The sequence below is a fragment of the Haliotis rubra genome, unplaced genomic scaffold, assembly GCF_003918875.1.
Source record: "Haliotis rubra isolate DU_JTF1 unplaced genomic scaffold, ASM391887v1 Scf30, whole genome shotgun sequence".
NCBI lineage: Eukaryota > Metazoa > Mollusca > Gastropoda > Lepetellida > Haliotidae > Haliotis > Haliotis rubra.
This window is the reverse complement of record NW_025766969.1, coordinates 3,660,138-3,685,214: the sequence shown is the minus strand read 5'-3', so window position 1 is coordinate 3,685,214 and position 25,077 is coordinate 3,660,138. Positions and strand designations below refer to the sequence as shown.

Below are 25,077 nucleotides of genomic sequence, written 5' to 3'. Positions count from 1 at the left end.
CCGCTTAGATCAATCCGCCAGCACAGAAAAAAATACAGAAAAGATGTTCACGCCATCTAAAATATATTTTATCAAAATTACTGAGATTTTTACTGAGTTAAATTCAATAACTTGAATAAACATAGGGTCAAAACAAGAAGCAGCACACGTTCTAAAGATCAATTCCCTCTGTCTCCATCCTTTCAGAAAAGATGGAATTGACAGAGACAAGTATAACTAAGTCTTTTAAGAGGACAAAAGACAATACAAAACAAATTATATGCATCATCACCACAACTGTTCAGATATGTTGAAGCCTGCGGCTAACCTGTCAAATCAAATCCATGTTGTAGAAAAAGGACTGATTAATGGCCATGAATCGCGTTTTCAATATGGTTGCCAAAGTGGTCATATTGCTGCAAAGGTCTTGAACAAAATGGGGTGTAATTATTAGTAGAATCAAACTAGTTTCCGATTCATGGTTTGTGGAAAGGTATAAATAGTACTCGAAGAATGTAGGACCATGATGCAAATGTAAAGGTAAATTGCAGGTCAAAATTGTAACATTGCGGAAACGGGAATGTAATTGTTGAATACCAAGCTTCATTCCATTTGGAAATGTTAGCAACACGGTTGACCCGTGACCATAAACACATTTACCGATAAGATAATCGAATTCGAACACTTCTTGAACAGATTGGAGTGTCATCATTGGTCAGGAAGCATGCTTAACATTTCAGTTTCGTTGGTTCAATGGTTCAGGTGAAATGATGTTTGCAGTGGACGTTGTACGACGAACACAGAGGAGCAATTATAGCGAGGATTTGTATCTGGTTTTAACAAGAGTTTGGACAATTTCTAACACGGAATCTATATCAGGTTTAGTAGAGATATGTTCATTGATATCATAGCCAGCACATACCCTCCCCCTTGGCATCCTGGGCCTTCTCATCATTTAAGTCTTCCTCCTCAGTACGGAGCTCTGCCTGTGTCATCATCTTCTCTACCTGGGACATTACTGAAGAAGAATTATAGACTACTTTTTTATAATGACGGTAAATGACGTTTTGCACCAACTTCAAAAATCGTTTAGATACAAACTTGAAATCAATGTGTCATTCATTGGCCTAGACATGTATCTTGAGATAATTGAGTATTGAGCTAATTGAAACAGGTTGTTTGGTCGTCACACCTGTCAGTTCAATTTCTTCCATTGATACACTGTATGCTGCCAATTCTTCATTTCAGCTGTCGTGATCATGATATTGTTAGGATATTAAACAAACATGCCAAGTCATCAATTCACTCACTCCTTCATTCACTCACTCACCATCTTGATTCTCCAGGGCATTGAGGGCGTGGATGTTGACCACACAAATCCAACATGGAGTATCGAGAATGGTCTCCTCTTCTTCCAGTAAGCTAAAGCAGACAATGGTCTGATGACGAAGACGAGTCCTGTTGAAAGTATGTGACTTCAGTTCTAGGCCAATACGGCTGCGCAACTCTTTCATGTCAAACACCTATAACATAAGATTTTCGATGGAATTCCGGGTTAAAATTTGTACCTTGCCAGAACTTAATGGTTTAAGACTACGGTATGTATCTGGACAGTCCAGATGGTCCTGTGTTTAACCGTTCCCTGACATGAGTTCAGAGTGTTTACGATGTTCATATAAATCATAGGTTTGTCAGGTCTAGGTTACATTATTTAGAGGCTGCTGAAATATCGTAGGAATATTGGTGAGTTTGGCGTGAAGAGTTTGGCGTGAAGCAATACACAAGCATACCTTAATATGCCATACGTCATTTTGGCTCATAACCGAACTTGTCTTATTATATACAATGTACTTGTTTTATTGATTAAATACATATTAATTGGGGTTTTTTTTTTAGACGGCGCCTGACCACACAAAGTAGAGACTGATGTCATGAGCAAAGTCCGGCGCTGTCAGGATACGATGACACACAATTAACCAAGTCACTAGCCCGAACAACCGATCCATACTTGGGTTGATATGTGCATGCAATGACAACGACAGCATGTCGGGCTGAATACCGCAACGGCTACGCGATCGGCTGGAATCTTAGATCGCCGGGATGAAGAAAGGCAATAACGAGTCAGTATGCTTTATCACCATGTTGTGCTATCGTGAACCTATTTCCAAGTACTTGTATTATAAACATATGCCAATCAATGTCATCGTAACTCCAGCTTCGTGTTCCCATTACTGCACAGTTCCCCTTGAAATATACTTATCTGAAATCATGTTGACACACACGGAACGAAGGTTCTTATACATAATAAATACTTGTCACTTTCTGCAGACAAAGAACATCTGCCTGTACTTGACAACAGAGGTTACTAGGCCAATCTTGAAGATGCCATTGTGAACATATGTGCCTGTCTTTGAGAGATAAGAGTGTCTTGAGGACATAATATAAGGTACTTGTTGACAATCCTAGCACCATTATGTCGCTTGGCTCTGACACTAATCGCGCCAAGCCTCAAGAATGAAAAGCCACACGGCCACTTTGAAGACAGTAGTTGTCTTGTTAATGGCAGAGTGAAGCCTCATGTAGATATGTCAATGTATTTATTCCGAACCACTACAAGTTGTCATTATATGTCACACATACATACGTATCCTCATATTTTGATCTATGGTTTCATGTTTTGGAACACATGACAGGATTTGCTATTGCACGCGCAAACGGACATACACACACGCAGTTTTGGAGGCGACAAACCAACAACAACCTAGGATTCGAAAACACGATCGATGAAGCCTGGCACATCCAAGAGAGGCCATTATAATCCTTGGTCTTTGAAAAGTTGCAGTCTGAACATAAGAATGACCAGTACTTGCGCCATGTTATATCATGAAATCAACGTGGGTGGCTTTCACTGGCCATATAGAATTACCTGAATGAGCCAAATGACAAACACATCGGTCTCATCATCGCTAAACCTAACTGTTACACTGATAAATTGTTCACATATCACTACTATGGTCTGAGCGAGTGTGAAGTTCTCTTTGGTTGTAACAGGATAAATAGTGGGTGGGTGAGCTTACTTTTACGCCGCACTCAGCAATATTCCAGCTATATGGCGGCGGTCTGTAAATAATCGAGTCTGGACCAGACAATCCAGTGATCAAGCATCATGAGCATCGATCAACGCAATTGGGAACCGATGATACGTGTCAACCAAGGCAGCGAGCCTGACCACCCGATCCCGTTAGTCGCCTCTTACGCCAAGTATGGGTAACTGACGACCAATATTCCAACCCTGACCGGTCGGCAAAATAGTGATGGAAACATGTGAAAGTGCACTAAAAATAGGTGATGACACCAGGTGTTCGCGAAGAGGCTTACGTCCGCACCAATGAAAGGGGAGCAGGTGTTTTAATGCATTGTACTTATAAGGAAGCGTGAAGAATCAGCTGTTTCTGAAATAAGCCGTTAGTGTGAATATTGATACAAAGCAACTGTAGCTGTGTAACGAAATTCATTTCCACAAGTCATTGCAAACACAAATATCTCTATATATCGAAAAGTGTCAATTTACATCTCAGGTTACATCTACAATACATATTTCAAGAATATAACGAGATATTAACATCATATTGAATGAGTTGGCACAAACTATCAATCATACAAACTCTGCCCAGAGATGACGATTAGCCTGAATGAAGGGCGGATTCGCTGCCTCTAAGAAAAAGGTGATCATCAATGTCATGCTGAGGTATGTATTCATGATGTTCACGTTTACATCTAAGCCCTAGTTGAGATACATAACACATGAAATTCGTCAGCTCTTATGCAAATGTGTCGTCGTTAGATCATATGGTCGGGTTTAAGGACACAGATCGATATTAACTTTCATGTATTGTTCAAAGTTTATATGTGTCGTTACTAAAATTCTTTTAAGAATATTCATGCTAATCATGGGGAACTTTTTAAACGTTGTGTGTTTTCTAACATCGCTTTATAGATGCTTTATTTCTGAGAATAATCCGAACATCAATGAAGTTCAAATTGAAACATGTCCAAACCAATTCACTGTGAGTACCTTCATAGACTGGCCATGAGGAAGTCTACAGGAGAAAACAACACTCCCTTGTTCAGAATTACGTCAGCTGACAGAGAGTGATTGCCTGGGTCATCATAACCTTGAACGATGACCTCATTGTTTGATAACCGCTTTGCCCATATACTCCCATCGGTGTCATGGTGGAGAATTAGCCCCTGGAATTAGCCCCTGGAATTGGAGATGACAATCTTCACAGGATCTTAAAGTCACAAAAGGGTTGTTGAATGTGGATATATCTTTCCTGCTTAATTCGACTGGAATTGTTGCTAGAGATACACGCGAATACAACAATAATCTAAAGCACTGATCAAAGCCAACACGGCGCTGAATATGGTTATCCTGGTGTGGGGTTGGGGAAGGGAGCGGTCTGTGTGTATAAGTTTCGCTATCAATGTCAATAAGCAAGGCACTACATGGATATTACCATTCAGTATTACATGTGAACATTATTGTTATAGTACAATAGTTTCTTAGCATAAAAAATGAATATTGTATATGGATCAGTACATATGATGTTACGCCGCTCTCAGCAATATTCAAGCAACACCTCAGGGGTACATTTCACGAATGTACTCTTACTAGTGACAACTGCAGCACATATTGACAAAGATAACAGTGCAATGGATATTGAAAAAGCAAAGACTACCTACGGTGCAATTAACACCGCCCACAGACTACAACACTAACATGTAACTTTGCGAGCAGACAACATAAATCTTAATGAGCATTTGCTGGTTTCAGTTAATTCAAAATCTATCCCCTTCATATTGAGCCTTTGAAGGCAAGGAAATGTCCACTCTAGCGTCCGCACCTGTCCAAGGTAGGCTCGGATTGTCTCCGTCGTTCTAGATCGCTCTGGATTTCGAAACACTCCAATTCCTACTCTGTAAACACAAATATCTTATTAAAAATACATTTATTCGTGACAGCTAACATATGGAAGTATAGAAGACACATGCTTCATGTGCAGTCCTTTCTTGGAGAATATGTCTACGTATGAAGGGAATCGTATGAATTTACAGTGACCTTAACCTACGGTTCTTACAACGCAACGTTAAAAGTTTATAGTCATTAAGCTTTGGGTACTGAGAAAACATTGGAAGTTGTGTTTCAATAATTAAACCCTTTGAGTGATATATATCATCATGGCAAAGTTAGCCACGACTTGCAAGTACACATTACCCTCTAAATATATTCAGTAATAAAAGAAATACACAATGTGTGGTTTTACAAGCTGGAACTTGATCTGTCACATATATCCCTGAGACTGTTCGGTATGTCGATGGCTTTGATGTTGCCCTCCGATGTTGGAACCGAACATGTCATGTCATTGCAATATCCAGTTTTGAAAAAGTCTTTAAAATATATGAAATGCTATTACTGTTTCAGGTACCAACCGGAAGGAATTCATGTCATATGAAGATATTTTTAATGAAAGGTCTGGAAACTGTCGACGTGGTTTGGTAGACTGTCAGTTTTACCTGAAGTCATGGCGATGCATACTATAGAAATGATCCCTAAAAGTATCATCTGTTCTGATCGTACAGAGGAGTAGATGTGATCTGTGAACATGGACATGATTTCGTTACGTGATGGGGCACTTTAACATCACTGAAATGTAAGACACGATGACCCTACACAATAAACAACGCACCTGTCTCCATCGAAGGGATTATAGGTACCGTCGATGTGTATTTCTCTTTTCTGTACGTAGAACTTGCCAACTGGGCGATCATACTCCATACAGATGACCTTGCACCACGTAATAGGGTCAAGGTCACGTTTGGAGGTCACGTCATGTAACACCGTCTAGAATAAGCAACGTTGTTGTATATACGTAATGCAACATAGATATGTGCTTCATAGAGACAGCGAATGGAAGACAACAAATGATCATGTTACCGTTGGGATGGATGTCTGTGAGGAAATGAATGCATGTCGTAAATGACGAATGGAAGACAACAAATGATCATGTTACCTTTAGGACAGATGTCTGTGAGGAAATGAATGCATGTCGTAAATGACGAATGGAAGACAACAAATGATCATGTTACCTTTAGGACAGATGTCTGTGTGGAAATGAATGCATGTCGTAAATGACGAATGGAAGACAACAAATGATCATGTTACCTTTAGGACAGATGTCTGTGAGGAAATGAATGCATATCGTAAATGACGAATGGAAGACAACAAATGATCATGTTACCTTTAGGACAGATGTCTGTGAGGAAATGAATGCATGTCGTAAATGACGAATGGAAGACAACAAATGATCATGTTACCTTTAGGATGGATGTCTGTGAGGAAATGAATGCATGTCGTAAATGACGAATGAAAGACAACAAATGATCATGTTACCTTTAGGACAGATGTCTGTGAGGAAATGAATGCATGTCGTAAATGACGAATGGAAGACAACAAATGATCATGTTACCTTTAGGATGGATGTCTGTGCGGAAATGAATGCATGTCGTAAATGACGAATGAAAGACAACAAATGATCATGTTACCTTTAGGATGGATCTTTGTGAGGAAATGAATGCATGTCGTAAATGACGAATGAAAGACAACAAATGATCATGTTACCTTTAGGATGGATGTCTGTGAGGAAATGAATGCATGTCGTAAATGACGAATGAAAGACAACAAATGATCATGTTACCTTTAGGATGGATGTCTTTGAGGAAATGAATGCATGTCGTAAATGACGAATTGAAAACAACAAATGATCATGCTACCTTTAGGATCGATGTCTGTGCGGAAATGAATGCATATCGTAAATGACGAATGAAAGACAACAAATGATCATGCTACCTTTAGGATGGATGTCTGTGTGGAATTGAATGCATGTCGTAAATGACGAATGGAAAACAACGAATGATCATGTTACCTTTAGGATGGATGTCTGTGAGGAAATGAATGCATGTCGTAAATTACGTCGAATGGAGAATAATTGGCGACCTTAGATTAGGAGCAAAAATAATAATACTATATTTCCAAGATGGTATATGGGAAAGATCATCATCACATAAGTGTCTCACATACAAATGATTGGAAATTCTATGATATTCGAATTCTACACATTTTTTAGATCATGAAGCAAAACGGAACCCCAAAAACAATTCTAAGTGACACACAACTCCTTGTATCTTCGTTACAGCCAGGGATCTTCAGAGCTTTAGGCACGCATGAAATTGTGGCTTGAAGCTGCGATAATGAATTTGGTGAAATTATACTTTATCTTCATTAACATAATTGTCGGATTGACGAGAATTAGAAGTACACCTATCGTTCATATATGCAAAGAGCCGGGCAGATGGCTTCTAACTCATCTAACAGTGACGTGACATAATATCTGGTTCAAGGTACAGTGATTAGCCTTTATCCATACACTGGGAAGTAGTTAGTTACCTGCTTGAAAGTAGTGTTGTCATCTAAACTTTGATCGATATAGTCATTGTATACTTCCGACTGTCCGCCATACCTGAAAAACCAATATGTCGGTGTTTGTGTACATTTAGATAATGTACATATTTATAAATAATGCATGTATTTACAAACTACGTCGTATGGAATGAAGAGGGGCGGAGGAGGAGGAGAAGAAGGGGGGAGGCGAATACTACAACTATATCTCGCTACTACAACTACCACTACCACTACAGCAAGTGATACTACTAGCACTACTACTACTACTATTACTACGACGACGAAGACGTCGACGACTACCAATACTACTAGTACAACTGGTGGTGGTGGTGACAATAGTAACTGAAGGCTGTAGTGGTACAAGGAATGAGAAGACGTTAATTGTAAATAGCAGGAGTTGTCATTCGATGCAGAAGAACACATACCCAGATCTGCTGTAGTGGGAGTCGCGCCCGACGCGGTCGCTGTAGGTCCGTATCTGTCCCCGTCCTCCGTCTCGACCAGTGTACTAATCAGATAAGAGCATATGAGGTTAACATCGTACGACTTTGGGGATTGCGTTCCAATGAAGTCTGACATCATGCGATCTTAATAGCTTATACAAGCATACATTTCCGCTTATCCATTTGCTTTCAAATCGCACTGTCAGGGTAAACTTTACAAAACCTTCTCTATGTCAGCGTAAGACACTAATATAGGTACTGGGAAGACGTTTTGTTTGGAGACGGGTCTCGCTGATGAAAACACTTCGCAACAGTACACCATATTTAAGCACACCGCTCTTGTATTTCTCCTGAAGTCACACATTTGGTTGACGCAACCGATCAACGAGTAAACACAGCGATCTAACACACGTCAGTACTTAATTACAACACTGGCAGGGCGCGGGGCTTATCCATAATTACTCGTAGTTCGTAGTCTGTTCTCTTATACTTAATGGAACACATACAACATGATAGATAGGCTTAATGATGTTGTCTACACGTTTACTGAAGTAAAACAAGGCGTCAGAAAGGAGTGGGAGAAAACACCCAAGTGATACAAGTCTGAAATGTTTACCACTTTGGCGAAACCCATGAGCACAGGTAAAACCAGAAACATAATCGGAGTCAACAGGGATTCGAACCTACGATCTTCGGATTGAGGCGTGATATAACTCTTCCCACCTGACCACCAGAGAACCATTGTTATAAGTGGACATGCCGTGATACCTGAGGTGTTCGCTCATATTTACCTGTGGGGCAGTGGGTAGCCTAGTGGTTAAATAGTTCGCACGTCACCGGGTTCGATTCCCCAAACGGTTACAATATGGGACATTACTAATATGCCATGAATGTCACAGCATCAACAGAGCTTTATTTCAGAACTCTTTATTTCTGGTTGCCCATAAAAGCCAGAGTGGAGTATAAAAACCTGAGCCTTGCCCACCAGTGCTATCATGAAACTGCTCCTGACAATCTAAATGAGTTGGTGACCAAACATGTTCCATCGTGAGCCTTACGATCAGCTGATGAACATCTATTGGTCATTCCAAGACAAACGAAAAGCCTTTGGTTTCCGCCCTTTTAGTTATGGAGCTCCAGCACTATGGAACCAGCTGCCACTCGAACTCAGACTAACAACATCCCTTGATTCCTTCAAATGTGCCTTGAAAACATTCCTCTTCAGAAAATACTATCCCATCCCTTTTTCTTTGAGCACACACTTTTGTATGGAATCCAGCGTGGAATAAATACACATGTTATTATCATTTCATTTATGCAACTATATTAATCCCACATATCAAAACGGAACTGCTAGAGATGGCAAACTTACGTAGAGACATTAGGTCTGTGTTATTTAACGTAAACATCAACAGTAGACAGTCCTTTTGAAAAACGAATCGTGCAAATAACAGAGGGACTCAACCTTTCCGTGATCAGAAGAGTGATTCTTTAAATAACAACATCTTAACGATATTTTTTCATGCTGATATAATTAGAAGGAAGGGTTTGAGTGTCGTTGAGGTAAACATCACTCTCTGGTTTTTTGCTTTTCTGACTCTAACCTGTTCTTTCTTACACCTTCTTAGTGTCAGCAATTCTCCTACAAGGTTCAGTGAAGACAGTGTGTGGGTCTTAAGCCGATACGGAAACAAAAAAATGGTAGCACGTCTCAACTCATGGTTCTGGCCTTTAGTGACGTTACGAACAATCTTAAAGACGCAATTCCACAAAACATTTGTTTCTTTGTTCTTGGTTGTTTAACGCCACACTCAGCAATATTTCAGCTGTATGGTAGCGGTATGTAAATAATCGAGTCTGGACCAGACATTCCAGTGATCAACATCATGCGTCAGCGCCAACTGGGATACACTAACATGTATCAACCAAGTCAGCGAGCCTGACCACCCGATGTCGTTAGTCACTTCTTACGACAAGCATGATGGCTGAAGAACAATTCTGACCCGGATCGTCACGGGTATCCACAAACATTGTCTCCAAGTGCACACAGACATTTCGCAGTGCAGATTACCGGACAGCCATATACGGCGTCCCATCCTTACAGCAGCCGGGATTGGGCTCGGGTGTTCAGGATCTGGGACTTTACTGAATTTCTGCGACGTTGATCCGTCTAAAGGCCACGTGTTTGCCTGTATACGCTACTTGTCCTGATCTATTGCCCACTGCAGCGTCAAACAACATATTAACAACCAGTATAAATCGCTGTTTAGGTTTGTGGGTAGTGAGTGAGTGAGTTTACTTTAACGCCGCTTTTAGTTATATTCCAGCAATATCACGACGAGGGACAAAAGAAATGGGCTTCAATTGTGAGGGCGTAGTTTTATTCCTGGAACATGATATGATCCCTACCTGTCTCTCTATTTCCCTGGTGTTGTGGTCGCTTTGGGCTTGACAAGCGTAGTAAGTTCTCAGGCTGTGATCACTGACGTCCTCAAGAAAGTCCGATAACTCGTCCTTGTCTGCCCGGAAGTGTCTTCTCATTCTGTGAAACTTTCGACGAGCAACGTAGCCTCGCAGTCGACTCTGTACGAAGATCACGTGACGAAGAGCCCGTTCTAATGCCGTGTCTAAATAGTCCTGATGCCACCATGCCAACATCACCTGAAAATGAGGCCCGTGCTTTTAGTCATCACAACAGCAATCTGTGAACGGACAGTAACATAAGTTTCATTCAAACGGTAAGAAAATTACTACCCTTAATAAAAGTATTTTGCATTGGTTGGTTGGGGATCGGGTGTCCCGGAAATTGGCATTTTGATACAGAAATCGGGAGGAAGATTAGTGATCATGAAGGGGTTGTTGGTTGGTTGGTTGGTTGGTTACAGAAATCGGGAGAGAGATGGCTGATTATGAAAAGGTTGGTAGTTAGCTGGCTGGTTGGTTGGTTGGCTGGTTGTACTGACTGCAGATATGTGAGCGGGTGAGCAAGAAGGTAACACATGGTAAAATACAAATATGAATAAAGAAGGTTTATAGTAAATTTTCTATGGTATTTGTAGTATGTTATGGATTGTTGATTCATAAATCCTACAGGTGGATGATTGACTATGAATGAGAAACGTGGAAATGGAAACATGGTTTATGACGGGTTACATATACATGGAGTTGGATGATTGAGTTAACTGCTGGTTCGTGGTTGATGGAGATTACATAAAGGTCATCAGTATGTATTCTATAACAGCACCGTACAGCTTCCACTTGGACATGTACGCTGACAAGTGGATCGATACTTCCAGCATAATGTCAGAAGTACAACTGCATGTATCACAGTCACTTACCTCCAAGATCAGCCTCGGGTTCCACATATTTACATCAAGAAAAACTAATATAAGTACTGGGGATCGGAATAACAAGATTAGGATGTTTGGAAGATCGTTTAATCTGGATACCGGGCCAAAGAAATTATCAAAGGAGGCTGAGATGCACGGCTCTTACCTTCGTCCCTCATCTTAAAGATATTATGTGGGATTTTGTTACTTTGACAAGCTATAAAGAACACAGTATGTCCGGCCAATGGCAAAATAACCTGCGAGTTTCAAATGACAAATGTGTATAAGTCTATGCATAATGAAACAAATGAACAAATAACACAAAACACAGAATTTTCGTCATAAACCTCTGATACACTTTATTATATCTTCCTTCCACTTCACCTCATCTCTGGAAGCGAGATTACCATCTTAATGAAAGACAGTCTTAAACCTTAGGAGTATACATGAAACGACAGAATACAACCTTTGTACTCACTCTCTGACAGGATCGGATGTCATTTATCATACCATGTGGGAGCTCGTAACTACAACGATACTGCAATGTGCTCTTACTGGAATATCATTTTCTTTCGCTTACCTTTTCGCAAACACCTGGTACCGTTCCTATTTCAGTGATTATTAAAAACCTTAGACTAACATCTAGTCTCTGAATTGATCATATGTTACAGAAAAGAAGCTCCTAAATTATAATCATAAAATAAAATGAAAACGATCCCAGAGACTTTCTTCTGTGGAGATCTAGTCTTGCCACATATTCTACACTTGCATGGGCTTTCTTGGATAAATTTGTTTCAGGATCTGTATGACAGAGTATAAAAACCTTCTTATGACATTTTAGGAATACTATTGACTCTGCCAGATGCCGACATATATACCTGAAACAGCTGCTTCAACTCAACCCCTCTCACTCACTCACTGACATACTCACCTTCCTTTGTCTGACCTGCCACCCTCCGTCAGGGATTCCAGCTTTTCTAATTACCCGGTGGCACGCCCCCTGTGGTGAGTCGATCCGGGCAGAAAGAGGGAAGCCCACAAATCTATACCTGCAAGATTACACTGAAGTTTTATGACTCTATTACTAGTCTCCCCATCTGTTCATGCCCAGCTTTGTTCCCAGGCATATGTGTTGTGTAATCAGAATGTTCTTAAAACAGTAAGACACGTGTAGGGCGTATGATTACTCCCACGAGGTCGATAATCAACACGGAGAAATTACATACCTTAAACCTCATGTCCATTTCAGAAAGGTAATATTGAAAACAAATGGGGAAAAAGTTAAACATTACGTTAGAAACTTTTTATGTTGCTATTCCGGTTTCCATTATGAACAAACTCTTCCAAACACAAGAAATTAAACCCTTTACTATGGGAAGATGATGTTACTCAAATGGAAAACCAGCAGGGGTATCGACTAAAATAGATTAAATAGCATAGGTAAAGAAGTGAACAATTTTTCTCCAAGCAGGTCTGTGCATGTTAGGCGTCATTGTAGCGAAAGATTATTTCCGCTCCTGTTATGTGCCATGAATCGTTCACTAGGGTTGGGGAAGTCTCTATACCAATAAAGCCGTGAAACTTAGGCTGGGTTATCGGGACAGAAGCACAAACCCTTTCGGTTCATACACAACTATTAGAATGCTATACATGGGATTCACCTCCAGTCTTTCGTCTAATTAAGTCTTGAAACCTTTCTGAAACAATCCCTATTGGAGTTCGCAGAATTTTATGAAATTGCACCCTAACTGTTTCAACTACCAGCCCTAACCTTGGATACAAGATTGGGATTAATGTAATCAAGCTTCATGTCTGTTTCCAAGTCACTTTAATGTCCAGTAAAAAAATGATAGGTTCTTTACAGCACCATCTGTAGCACTGTTTCATCACCGTGGCCACGTCAACATTACCACTTAACGCTAAATCACCGGTGTTTAGGGTTCTTCGAAAAGTTCATTTTGTTACATGGACGTAGCGTGCTGAGAAGAGGGAAAGACACAAACCGATCAATGAAGTCTCTGATAGTGATCCTGACAGGGTAACCGATGGACCTTATGCGAGCAGCTTCGACAACGTTCATGGCAGTCAACTGTCTGGCGACAACGTCCGCGTCAAACACACCTGGTTGCAACGTCATGTTGGGACGGATGCACCTACAAACAGACATTCAATAGAATCTTGTGACCTGACCTTTGTAATACAGCTACTGGTGACATGTAATCAAGAGTCTCTCCTCGCGATCTGCAGCTGTCGATCAGGTGAATGTCCCTATGTTAAATCGTACATTTCCTTTTTTCTTTTTTTTTGGCACATTAAAGAACACTTGACACGTTTCTTTCACAGGATGTCCAAATGTACAATTTGCATGCATAGTGGGCCGTCAAGATGAGATCCAGATCCTTCCCCTCTGCACTGCATGATGACATAATGGACGCACTCTTCACTTCCTTTTACTGCTTCCACTCTATTTACGCACACCAAACAGTAACATACAAATATTACACTTGCAGTGAATTCTCATTTTATACACCACAATAGACCAATCTGAATATCTCACGACTTCCGAGATTTGTTTCACTCAAGTACATTTTCATGAGAACTTTGAAAAGTGCTGAATCGGTTAGCAGTAATTTGTCATTGGTAAATTTGTCTCTCCTTTGATAGGGGAATAAACATGTGTACTAGTTTCCGTTAGTTTCCATGATTCGTTCATCCAGCCATTTGATTTTCCGGGCGATATCCTATGGAAACGACACCGTCTCCACTTCACAGTACACAGTGACCTGTGTTTATAACGTTTTATTTCAAATCGCTTTTGATAACAACGAACATTAATGTATGTTTGCGGGGGGGTGGGGGGTGGGGGTGTTAACGGTCGTGCGTTAAATTGTGAGAAGACCGTGTGGCATTTAATGTAAATCAAAATTTCGTTTCTCATTTTACCCTTGAAGAAAATAAGAGCTTCATGGACGGTTTTGTGCAACATATATGCGTGCCTCACGTAGGCGAGCAGGCTTAAAGATCACAATGACATCGAGATCAATCAATGTAAGAAAACTGGCGCAGAAGTTCATGTAGAGCTAAAGTGAAAAACATGTACATGCCAAGAGTCTACTTCAACGTACCAAACATGCTGCATTTCTCGTCCTTCTAGTCGTCGGAACATCGCCCTCAGAGCTTCCTGGAAAGGTCAGAAACAGTAAAATGTCAAATATTAGACACGAAGCTCTGATTGAGCTGCGATAACCATCACTTATCCGTAGGGACTTCTGGTCGGCTGTGGTGGACATAAATGCTTGAAGGAACAAAACGGATATTTGATGATTGACAGGTTCCCGAGCCATTGGAAGGATAATAAGTCATCAGGGATTGTCATGCAATTTGAATCGTGATAGCATTTCTTGGAATATTCCCTTCGAGTCATTCCCAAGACTTACCTCCTCACACCGATAATAGGTCATATTGATACATTTGAATTATTAGTTTTTTGTGGTCGTATAATAATGTGCTTCGGGATATAGGTATTGATTTTTAACTGTTCGTCTACGCAATGATCAATTCATAACATAAGGTATTAAACTGACCTTAAAGCATTATTCCAGCAAAATGTGTGTACCACGACATATATATATACCCCAGTCTGTGTTTGGTACTTCCGTGGTTGGTAAAACAAACAACAATCATCTGGGGTCTCAAAGACTAGTACTTGTTAAGACCTAGGTCAACGCTAGCGAATAACTGGTCGGATTATCTACCGAAACTGTTGGTACATTTGGCAAATTAGTTATGAACACTGTGAATGAAAATAACCAGTCAAGACACTGGGTGTCCGCAGAAGAGTAAACCTATCTACTCAAACAAATTTCTTCACTAAAAGGTTAACGTGTGTCAGTGTGTCGGCTTACTCCGCAACAGCAGTCAGCAGTTAAGTCTGGTGAAATTATGAACACATCCTCTGGATATGACTCCAAACCATTCGACCATCTTCAGTAACATACGAGCTCCCAACAACGACATCAGCCCTGGAAACTCCTACTGGTCTTTTGACACGAAGGATTTACACTTCAATACCCAATGCTGTTGAATATGATTTCACTCTGCTGACCTTTAACGTTCATCTCAAAACTTACCGCATGTTTCTGTGTTAACGTGAGGTCATCAGGTGTGTCGTCAGCTTGACTAGAACGTCGTGAACTGCCACAAAACAACCAACAATACATTCACACATTACCCTCAACACTGTTTCGATGACATTCTGAAAGCATTGTCTCCTTCGTTTTCAGATTCATCAGCATCTCAATCATTTCGTGTGTGCCGATGCATCTGAAGGCCAAGGCCGTTATAACAAATAGTAGTGATGTTTTTCACTGCTAAGAAACGGAAACCTTGCGCAATAAAAACAACAAGAATCCCAAGACCACAATTAGATGATCGAAATGTATGACGAATGGTCTCTGACGAAAAGTTCTCAGGTCTTTGAGAGAGGCATTAGCGGTGATTTCAAAACCAATTTATTCCTTTAAAATTTCAAGAATGTCAGTAAAAGGTATACCCATCGCACAAGGAAATATTCTTTACCGAAGATTGTGAAAAGAGGATAATGTGTATGGGCTGAAATAATCCTTCATTTGGATCTATGTGTTCTTGAAAAAGGACATCGAACTTAAACTGCTCATCACTCCCGATAATTAACTAAAAAATAGAACAGAAAGGTTTTCAAAAAACCTTTCTTTCGACGAACCTTTAAAAACATCATTATCGATAAAATTTTCTTATGTCAAAACAAAGTAGGAATGTACTTATCTATTCGACCCTTAAAGGAATATATCCTACATTGTATGTGAGGTCTTCAACGAAGACAATTTAAAAAATACAGATAAGTTTTTAGAGTGAAAAAATGAATGCCGCAAATGTATCAGACTGTCTGTATTGCTTTTTTGATGAGCATTTTAGAAGTTGAGTTGATGAAGAATGATGACACTTTTTATGGATATACAACTTTTTTTTAGCGACGTTTCGACATAAATTCTAAGTCAGCCATTGCCGACCACATCAAAGCCCACCCTAACCACACTATCAACCGGGACAACACCAAGACCACAGAAAGGAACCAGTCAGACTACAAAATTTGTAAACTTTTGGAAGCAGTGCATATCAAGAAGATAGGCCCCGCCCTCAACAGAGATGAATGATGTTACATTCCTAATGCCTACCATCACTTGATAAAGTAATCATCTATAATTCCTAATTATATTTCTTGTGTACATCATCTGTTTCTATACTGCTTATACGCAACATGCCATACAAGCTTTGTACGTCAACACCATCTAATGTATGCTAGCCACATAAAGAAACTGTGCACACAGACAATTCCTTCAGAATTGGAATACAACACAGAAAAGACGACATGATGTAGACACTTTATAAGCTGAAGTATAGGGCCTCAAGAACATGTCAAAAGAACATGAATAATATCAGTAACGATGACGTCAGAAGTTCAAAATTGAGTGGGGGGTCACACGTCGAAGTCGCAAAGTCAATAACGGGTATGACCATCAGGCGCGTGAAGCACAGCAGTGCATCGACAACGCATAGAGGCTACCAAATTTTCCAAATGAAGGCCTGGGGAATGGTTTGGGACGTGGTCACCGCCGTCTGGAACCTGTGTCTGATATGAGTAACCCGAATCCATCTGTCCTCTCTTGGCGTCGTTACTCGGGGACGCCCAGAACGTGGGTGATCGGCGACGTCATCACTGTTTCCCTAACGCCTGACCAATGCAGATATCGTGTTACGATTGCATTGGAAATGTGCTGCCACCTGTTGTTGGCTCATGCCTGCTCGAACCAATATGAGCACATATTAATCTTGGCATGATGTGCATGTGACTTTTCATGTGAATTTGTGAACGTTTGAATGACCAAAGATCAAGCTTTCGACAGTGACATCAATTTCTGAGTTTCACATGTTGTGTGCAGCTGCACAGGCTGCACGTGCAGTAACACATTGCAAGTCCATAGGCCACCTGCATGAGCGTTTGATTGTCTCCAATATTTGCTATGTTCACACCTTTATTTATGCATAAAGACGCTGTCTGCCTATCTTTATATTTTCTGTGTGCACAGTTTCTTTATGTGGCCAGTATATAAACATTCACCTTGGCTTCCTATCATTTGTATAGCTCTAAATCTACCCCTGTATGTTACCTACTGGCTTCCAAATAACTCGTCTCCTATACAACCTTGTACATCAACCTCATTTACTGTATAAACAACTCATCCCCAATCTATTGTAATAACAACTCATGTATATATTCTCTCAATTTGTTTCTCACGTACCTCTTCCTTGACAACCACATTAGAATCTATGTCGAAACGTCGCCTCCACAGAATAAAAGAAGTTGTATATCCATAAAAAGTGTCAGCATTCTTTGTCTATATTGGTTACAAGAAGGTTTGGTGGTGGATCATGGTACTGGTCGCCTACCGTCTGTCGTGTGGCGTGGACATGAGTTCATGCAGTAAGGGTTTCTGGCTGTATTCCAGTAAAGCGTCAAAGGTTCGGACACTGACCGGTCTGTTCTTTGTCAGCAATACCTCGATGTTGTATATAACCTGCATGGAGAACATATGACTTGAAAAACACGTGGACAGTAACAGTACGAAACTGAGTCTGTGTCGAGATAAACAGTCACTTTCTTACCAGTCACTTAAGTAGCATTGTTTGCAACGCGGTCACTGTCTACGCAGGTGACCTGGGTTCTCCTCCCTACACTGTTAATGTGCGAATACTGTAATTGGTGTTCTGTTGCGAGTTACATCCATACTCAACAACTCAATGGTCCAGCTGTCTACCCATACGTTTACCTATGTGTGGTTGCACATTCAAATATATTTTCTATTTCTCATTCGTTTACATCTCTAACACCCTACGGAATTTAATTCTTTTCAAGCGTTTCTCCCCTCATCAACCCTCCTTCCTCCCTTTCATTTCTCTTCGTGAGATCTTTACATTCGTCCGTCCTTGATGTTTTTTCTCTATATGTCTATCCAGTGTGCGTGACGAGTGCTCATGAGTCCAATTGAAATACCCCTCTCCCTAGAAATTTCAATCGTAAGATGACACGATCAACAATTTACCGTGTCAGTTTCTTACAAGATGTGAAGGACGTCAATGTAAGAAACACACAGTCCAGTGTAAGCGTACCTGCCCCCGATGGTGAATGACCATGAATGTGTTACTTGTAGGATCTGTCTTCACTACAGAGGATTTCATGCTGTGTCTCTTGCTGATGTCGTTCAGCAGGGCCATTTCGGAGTTCGGACTGGGGTCTGAGTTCTCGTCGATAAGGCGTAGCAAGCCAATATTGCTCTGAAATTAAGTGTAGAGTTTTGTGTCATAATTACACCAAATATCCAGGGTTGTCAAAGGTAATGCTTTGAATGAAGATCATCACTGGAAGTAGCTTTATGTACTTCCCCCAGTACTACGGGCAGAATGTTTTGAAAAACCTTCTCAAAAACGAAATGTTGAATGCCATAACATTACTTTTCTGTTTTTCTGGCTGATTTCAAATCTGCAATCATGACATGACAGAAATGCATGTTTTGCTTGATTATCAAGACATGTCCTTTCAAATTAATCACAGTTAAAATCTGACATTTTTCATCTTCCATTTTTCAATGGAAGCTACTCTATCTCTATCTCTGGCAAATACAGCTCTCGGGGTGTCGGGGAAAATATACCTCCTTTTATAATTGTTTCGTATGGACTTTCATTGATAGTTTTCACATACTGCACCAATGAAGAAAACGATGTTTTAACTAAACTCCCATCTACCCAACATTCGATCTCTAACTTCCTTCTGAGTAAGGATCTGAGCTTCTTTCGTTCATATTGATGTGTGTTTTCAAGAATGGGGTTTACATATGGTACAGATGGAATAGTCGGTCGTTGTATCTAAACTACTAAACACACAAAGGGAAACTTACAACACCGTCAGTAAATTAGTTCTGATTTCGACCGGTTCCACTTGCACACCTAGTCATACAATCCAGTCAACAGCGAAAATATGCTTTCTTAATTGTCAGTGATTGACCTTAGTTTTACCCACTGTAGGCCCGAGCTAATCTATATGCTGCAAACATCCCTAGCAAACAATACATATATTTCGTCCTATAAGTGAGTTAGGGAATAAGTCAGTCAGTCAATCTCATCATTTTGTCGTTTGTTCAATATTTCTACATATTACAAACGTATGGACATTATACTTATTCGTACTCCATATCTCTGACAGTTCAAAACAGTTCCTTCCCCTACGAGAATGTTAGACGTACATTTTCGCGAAGGGCGAAACTATTCTGAAAAAACACATTCAAAAGGAGTGTGCACGTTTTTCCGTTTTACTAAGACGATGGGACAATTGCAAAGTTAGGCAGTTTGTGTAAACGTTTCTAAAATAAAAGTTGAGATTTCCAGAGCACCAAGGAGACACAATATTCGCTAAAATCACCCTTGGCGTATAGTCATATGTCTCCGTTTCTTAATCGGGAATAGATAAAGATGCATGCGCTTGCAAATGGGACTAGTTCCTTTGATGGTGACAGGAAATCACTTTTTTACGCACAAACATGTGAACCCTGTAGGAAACAGTTCAACACAGGTGTTAGATTGTTTCCGAGAGTAACTCGCTCAACGTAACCTTACACAAGATGTACATAAACAAATTTAAACGCACTTTTTAAGTTAAAAAAATAGTCCAATACCGTCAAATGCAAAAAAATATGAATAACATGTAAAACTTCCAGATATCACAAACGAAATGAACGACTTTGTCAATTGGATTCGAAATAAAAAAATTCCGACAGATACTTCAATCATGGTAATGCTGTCTTCGAGTGACGCTCCTGCTACAATAGTTTGAAAATTTGCATTTCTCATGCAAAACCAATCTAATTCACGACTTTTTAAGCAGACATTTTCAGGACTGTTTTCAACAAATTGCTTTTTAACAAGAAAAATGGTTACAAGGGAATGGACTTTTGTTTTGAGTATCGGTTATTTGTTTGAAAGGTAAAAGACTTAACAGGCCTTCTTTTCAATATATATGCAAAATCGATATAAAGAACGAATCGAAGGTTTTAGATAACCAGTCATTAGCTAGGCACGTGATAAATGTCATTGGAGAGGAAAAAGTAAGATTGCACGAAGCTCGTAATTTACTATTTTGCCATATCTGAGTAAAACTTAATCAAATGACATGGTACCACCTCTTTGGTGGTGTAGTCAGACTGTTTGCCTTGCGAGCGACAGTTTAGTGATATATAAGGTGAGTGTACTAACTGCAAGCAGTTTATATAGTGATAGTTCTAATTGTAGTAGTGAGTGAGAGACTGGTACCGCGTTTAAGAAGGAAATTACAGTTGACTGTTTTACGAGATTCTTGGGCATGTAGAAGTTGGTGAATATATTAGACAAGTATATGGATGGCAACTTCTTATTTATTGTATAACACAACGTTTCTGGGCCTCTTCTTGTTCCTTGATTAAGTGATTGAATCCAAATACTTGACTGTTTTACCATGACCAACAAGCAGTTTATGTAGTGATAGTTCTAATTGTAGTAGTGAGTGAGAGAGTGGTACCGCGTTTAAGAAGGAAATTACAGTTGACTGTTTTACCATGACCAACAAGCAGTTTATGTAGTGATAGTTCTAATTGTAGTAGTGAGTGAGAGAGTGGTACCGCGTTTAAGAAGGAAATTACAGTTGACTGTTTTACCATGACCAACAAGCAGTTTATGTAGTGATAGTTCTAATTGTAGTAGTGAGTGAGAGAGTGGTACCGCGTTTAAGAAGGAAATTACAGTTGACTGTTTTACCATGACCAACAAGCAGTTTATGTAGTGATAGTTCTAATTGTAGTAGTGAGTGAGAGAGTGGTACCGCGTTTAAGAAGGAAATTACAGTTGACTGTTTTACCATGACCAACAAGCAGTTTATGTAGTGATAGTTCTAATTGTAGTAGTGAGTGAGAGACTGGTACCGCCTTTAATAAAGAAATTACAGTTGACTGTTTCACCATGACCAACATTAATCAATCCACAATAGTATCCTTGGATAGCTGTTATATTTAAAAATACTCTCGGTTTTTGTTTGATTCCATACAGACATGTCAATAGCGTATAGCACTTACATCCTTTAAAGTTGAATAATTCACTTGCCTTGCATGTGTTTGTGACATGTGTTGTAGTGCCTGGTGGGACATGATACCCACAGCTTTTTCACAAACACCTGTTATCATCACGCTTTGATGTGATTCATAAATCCTGCTTTGGGTATAGTCGAATCCTATAATCTATTCTGTTTTAGCAGATATTTCTTTTGATTATACATTATAAATAGTTTTGTCACTATAAATGAAATGAGATTCAACATCCCTTGAACATTTGTCAGTTATATCAAGGCATGTCATCCTCATGTTGGTCCAGACTGTTAAAGACAAAATATATAATACTACCCATCAAAAGTTTAGACTCACTTAAAGCATTCACTATATGTTATGTATATATATATGGTTACACCAGAGATGAATTTCTCCCCTAACTTTGGGGAACCAACTGCAAACCTTATGCAGATGAATTGCAGGAGGATCATACATCAAATTGCTGAAAGCATGTGCAAATATCGTGCATGTGAACAGCTGCGTTTTGGTGTAAAGTGTTGTTAAGAATTCACAGATTTTCACTGAGTATCATCATTTATTTGTTTTACTCATGACAATAATCATTTCAACGTTATGAATTTGTCTTTCAATACATCAGTTCATGTGTAAACAGTACCTTTAAACAGTATGGAATATTTTGCAAAATCTAGTTTAGAGCAGGTGACTGAAGTTAGTGGCTACATTTATACTAGTGAGTCTAAACTTTTGATGGGTAGTGACGCTACTTATACACAGAACAAATATACCTATTTATGACCTACTTACATTATAGGCTGTATTGATTATAGACAGAACATATATACTTATTAATGATACTACTTATATACAGAACATATGTACTCATTCCTGAACCTAATTACATTATAGACTGTATTGATGAAAGACAGAACATATATACTTATTCATGACCCTACTTATATATACAGAGCATATATACTTATTCATGACACTACTTATATATACAACATATATACTTATTCATGACACTACTTATATATACAGAACATATATACTTATTCATGACACTACTCATATATACAGAACATATATATACTTATTCATGACACTACTTATATATAGAGAACATATATACTTATTCATGACACTACTTACATAGAGAACATATATACTTATTCATGACCCTACTTATATATACAGAATATATATACTTATTCATGACACTACTTATATAGAGAACATATATACTTATTCATGACACTACTTATATAGAGAACATATATACTTATTCATGACACTACTTACATAGAGAACATATATACTTATTCATGACACTACTTACATAGAGAACATATATACTTATTCATGACACTACTTATATATACAGAACATATATACTTATTCATGACACTACTTATAGAGAACATATATACTTATTCATGACACTACTTATATAGACAGAACATATATACTTATTCATGACACTACTTATATGAGAACATATATATCATATTCATGAAACATATATACTTATTCATGACACTACTTACAAATATACATATTTATGACCATTATATACTGTATTCATGACAGAACATATATACTTATATACACTTAGAGAACATATATAATTACATTATAGACTGTATTGATGACAGAACATATATTATATATGACCCTACTTATATATACAGAGATATATATATACTTATTCATGACCCTACTTACTACAGAGCATATATACTTAGAACTACTCATATATACAGAACATATATACTTATTCATGACCCTACTTATATAGAGAACATATATACTTATTCATGACACTACTACTATATATATACATACAGAATATATATATACTTATTCATGACACTACTTATATAGAGAACATATATACTTATTCATGACACTACTTATATAGAGAACATATATACTTATTCATGACACTACTTATATATACAGAACATATATATACTTATTCATGACACTACTCATCTATACAGAACATATATACTTATTCATGACACTACTTATATAGAGAACATATATACTTATTCATGACACTACTCATATATAGAGAACATATATACTTATTCATGACACTATTCATATATACAGAACATATATACTTATTCATGATCCTACTTACATTATAGACTGTATTGATGATAGACAGAATGTCGATACTTATTCATGACCCAACTTATATGCAGAACATGTATATTTATTCCTGACAAAATCTACATTATAGACTTTACTAATTATAGACAGAATGTATACACGTATTCATGACGCTATGTATATTACTACGTGTATTGGGTATAGACAGAACAAATATACTCATTCGTGGCGCAACTTATATACAGAACATATATACTTATTCATGACGATACTTACATGGCAGCCTGTATTGTAATTACATGTATTGCACATATATAGTTATTCATGACGACGATACTTACATGACAGACTGTATTGTAATTATATGTATTGCACATATATAGTCATTCATGACGATACTTACATCATAGAAAGCATCAAGAACCTCTGAGTTGTCCCTGAAGTTGGTGTTTTCAACTTTGATGCCATCAGTTTCAAGGTCATAGAATTCTTGCCGGAAGACCAGTTCAGTCACTTGATCCTGGAGCCTCTCCTCCGCCAAGTTAAAATGAAGCTGCTCTAAACTGTTGGTCCTCAAGTTCTCAAAGCCCGGAAGATCCAAAATACCGACGGTTTTAAGTTGTTTCCTATGAAGCGGTGTGACTGATTGAAGCGCATTGGATAAGCTTATATCTTAAAAGTTTCATACATTTGTGAGACTCAGGAGCTCGGGTATGGTGGTGACAAATCTAGATTCAACACCAGGAAAAATTCCAATATTTAACTTATCGTACCAATATACATATATCTCTATACATATTTTGTACAAAATTAGATTTGAAATATGTTTTCTCTTACATCTCTCATCAAGCCACCAGCCTATATACAACTAAACGTGGGACTCGAGAATACACGACACATTTCATTTTAAAGAACTATAACATATAGCTTACGACTTGTGTCTATACTGTACAGGTGGAGCAAGTCTGTTATTGATCATTTTGACCACCCATTCAAAGAGCTGGAAATAGATGTGCCGAACTAAAGAGTTCCTGGTCAGACTGGCGCCGCTTGTATCCCGCCTATACATCATCCGTTGACCTGGAGCAGGTGAAAACACAAATAATTAGGAATGTCATAAAATAAAACCTTCTTTTTTAGCCTGGTTGTCTGGGTATGTCGCGCTAGTGCTTCTTCGTTGGCGCTACTATAGAACCCATAGAACCCACACCAGTAGAACCAGGCTTCTTCTAGTTTGACAGTCGTCATTGATAGAAAATGAATGTATAGAACACAATCAACCGAAGGTCTCTATCTCTCGTGGTTTATACAATGCTGTTTACACTCTCCAATGTGAACGACCCACCCTGAAGTAGCATCGCGAGTTGATAAACATGTACGGTTGGAGAATTGGTCCCCAGAGCCCCTGGATTGCCATGTAGGTTAGTGCTCCTTAGCCCCTCCGATGAGTGACTTTAATCCCTGATGCAACTATCACCTATGATAAGAATTCATCGAGA

General features: G+C 38.9%; 1 protein-coding gene and 1 pseudogene across 4 annotated transcripts in view; both read right to left on the bottom strand.

The window, feature by feature from the left end:
- LOC124282622 (unconventional myosin-VIIa-like) overlaps nucleotides 1-25,077 on the bottom strand; it is a 59,225-nt gene that overhangs the window by 5,528 nt on the left and 28,620 nt on the right. For 3 of the 4 annotated variants that reach the window (XM_046718651.1, XM_046718650.1, XM_046718652.1), the window contains 16 exons: nucleotides 24,511-24,658; nucleotides 23,982-24,204; nucleotides 18,480-18,644; nucleotides 17,760-17,887; nucleotides 15,404-15,467; nucleotides 14,399-14,454; nucleotides 13,277-13,426; nucleotides 12,205-12,322; nucleotides 10,354-10,605; nucleotides 7,927-8,009; nucleotides 7,487-7,559; nucleotides 5,730-5,884; nucleotides 4,887-4,959; nucleotides 4,055-4,230; nucleotides 1,310-1,502; nucleotides 902-997 (listed from right to left, as the gene is read on the bottom strand). In XM_046718651.1, coding sequence (XP_046574607.1) covers nucleotides 4,057-4,230; nucleotides 4,887-4,959; nucleotides 5,730-5,884; nucleotides 7,487-7,559; nucleotides 7,927-8,009; nucleotides 10,354-10,605; nucleotides 12,205-12,322; nucleotides 13,277-13,426; nucleotides 14,399-14,454; nucleotides 15,404-15,467; nucleotides 17,760-17,887; nucleotides 18,480-18,644; nucleotides 23,982-24,204; nucleotides 24,511-24,658 — 1,862 coding nt within the window. In that variant the 3' untranslated portion in view covers nucleotides 902-997; nucleotides 1,310-1,502; nucleotides 4,055-4,056. The remainder of the gene's footprint in view (nucleotides 1-901; nucleotides 998-1,309; nucleotides 1,503-4,054; nucleotides 4,231-4,886; nucleotides 4,960-5,729; nucleotides 5,885-7,486; nucleotides 7,560-7,926; nucleotides 8,010-10,353; nucleotides 10,606-12,204; nucleotides 12,323-13,276; nucleotides 13,427-14,398; nucleotides 14,455-15,403; nucleotides 15,468-17,759; nucleotides 17,888-18,479; nucleotides 18,645-23,981; nucleotides 24,205-24,510; nucleotides 24,659-25,077) is intronic. The other variant, XM_046718653.1, reaches the window with a different exon arrangement.
- Nucleotides 5,467-5,608, bottom strand: LOC124282645 (annotated as a pseudogene).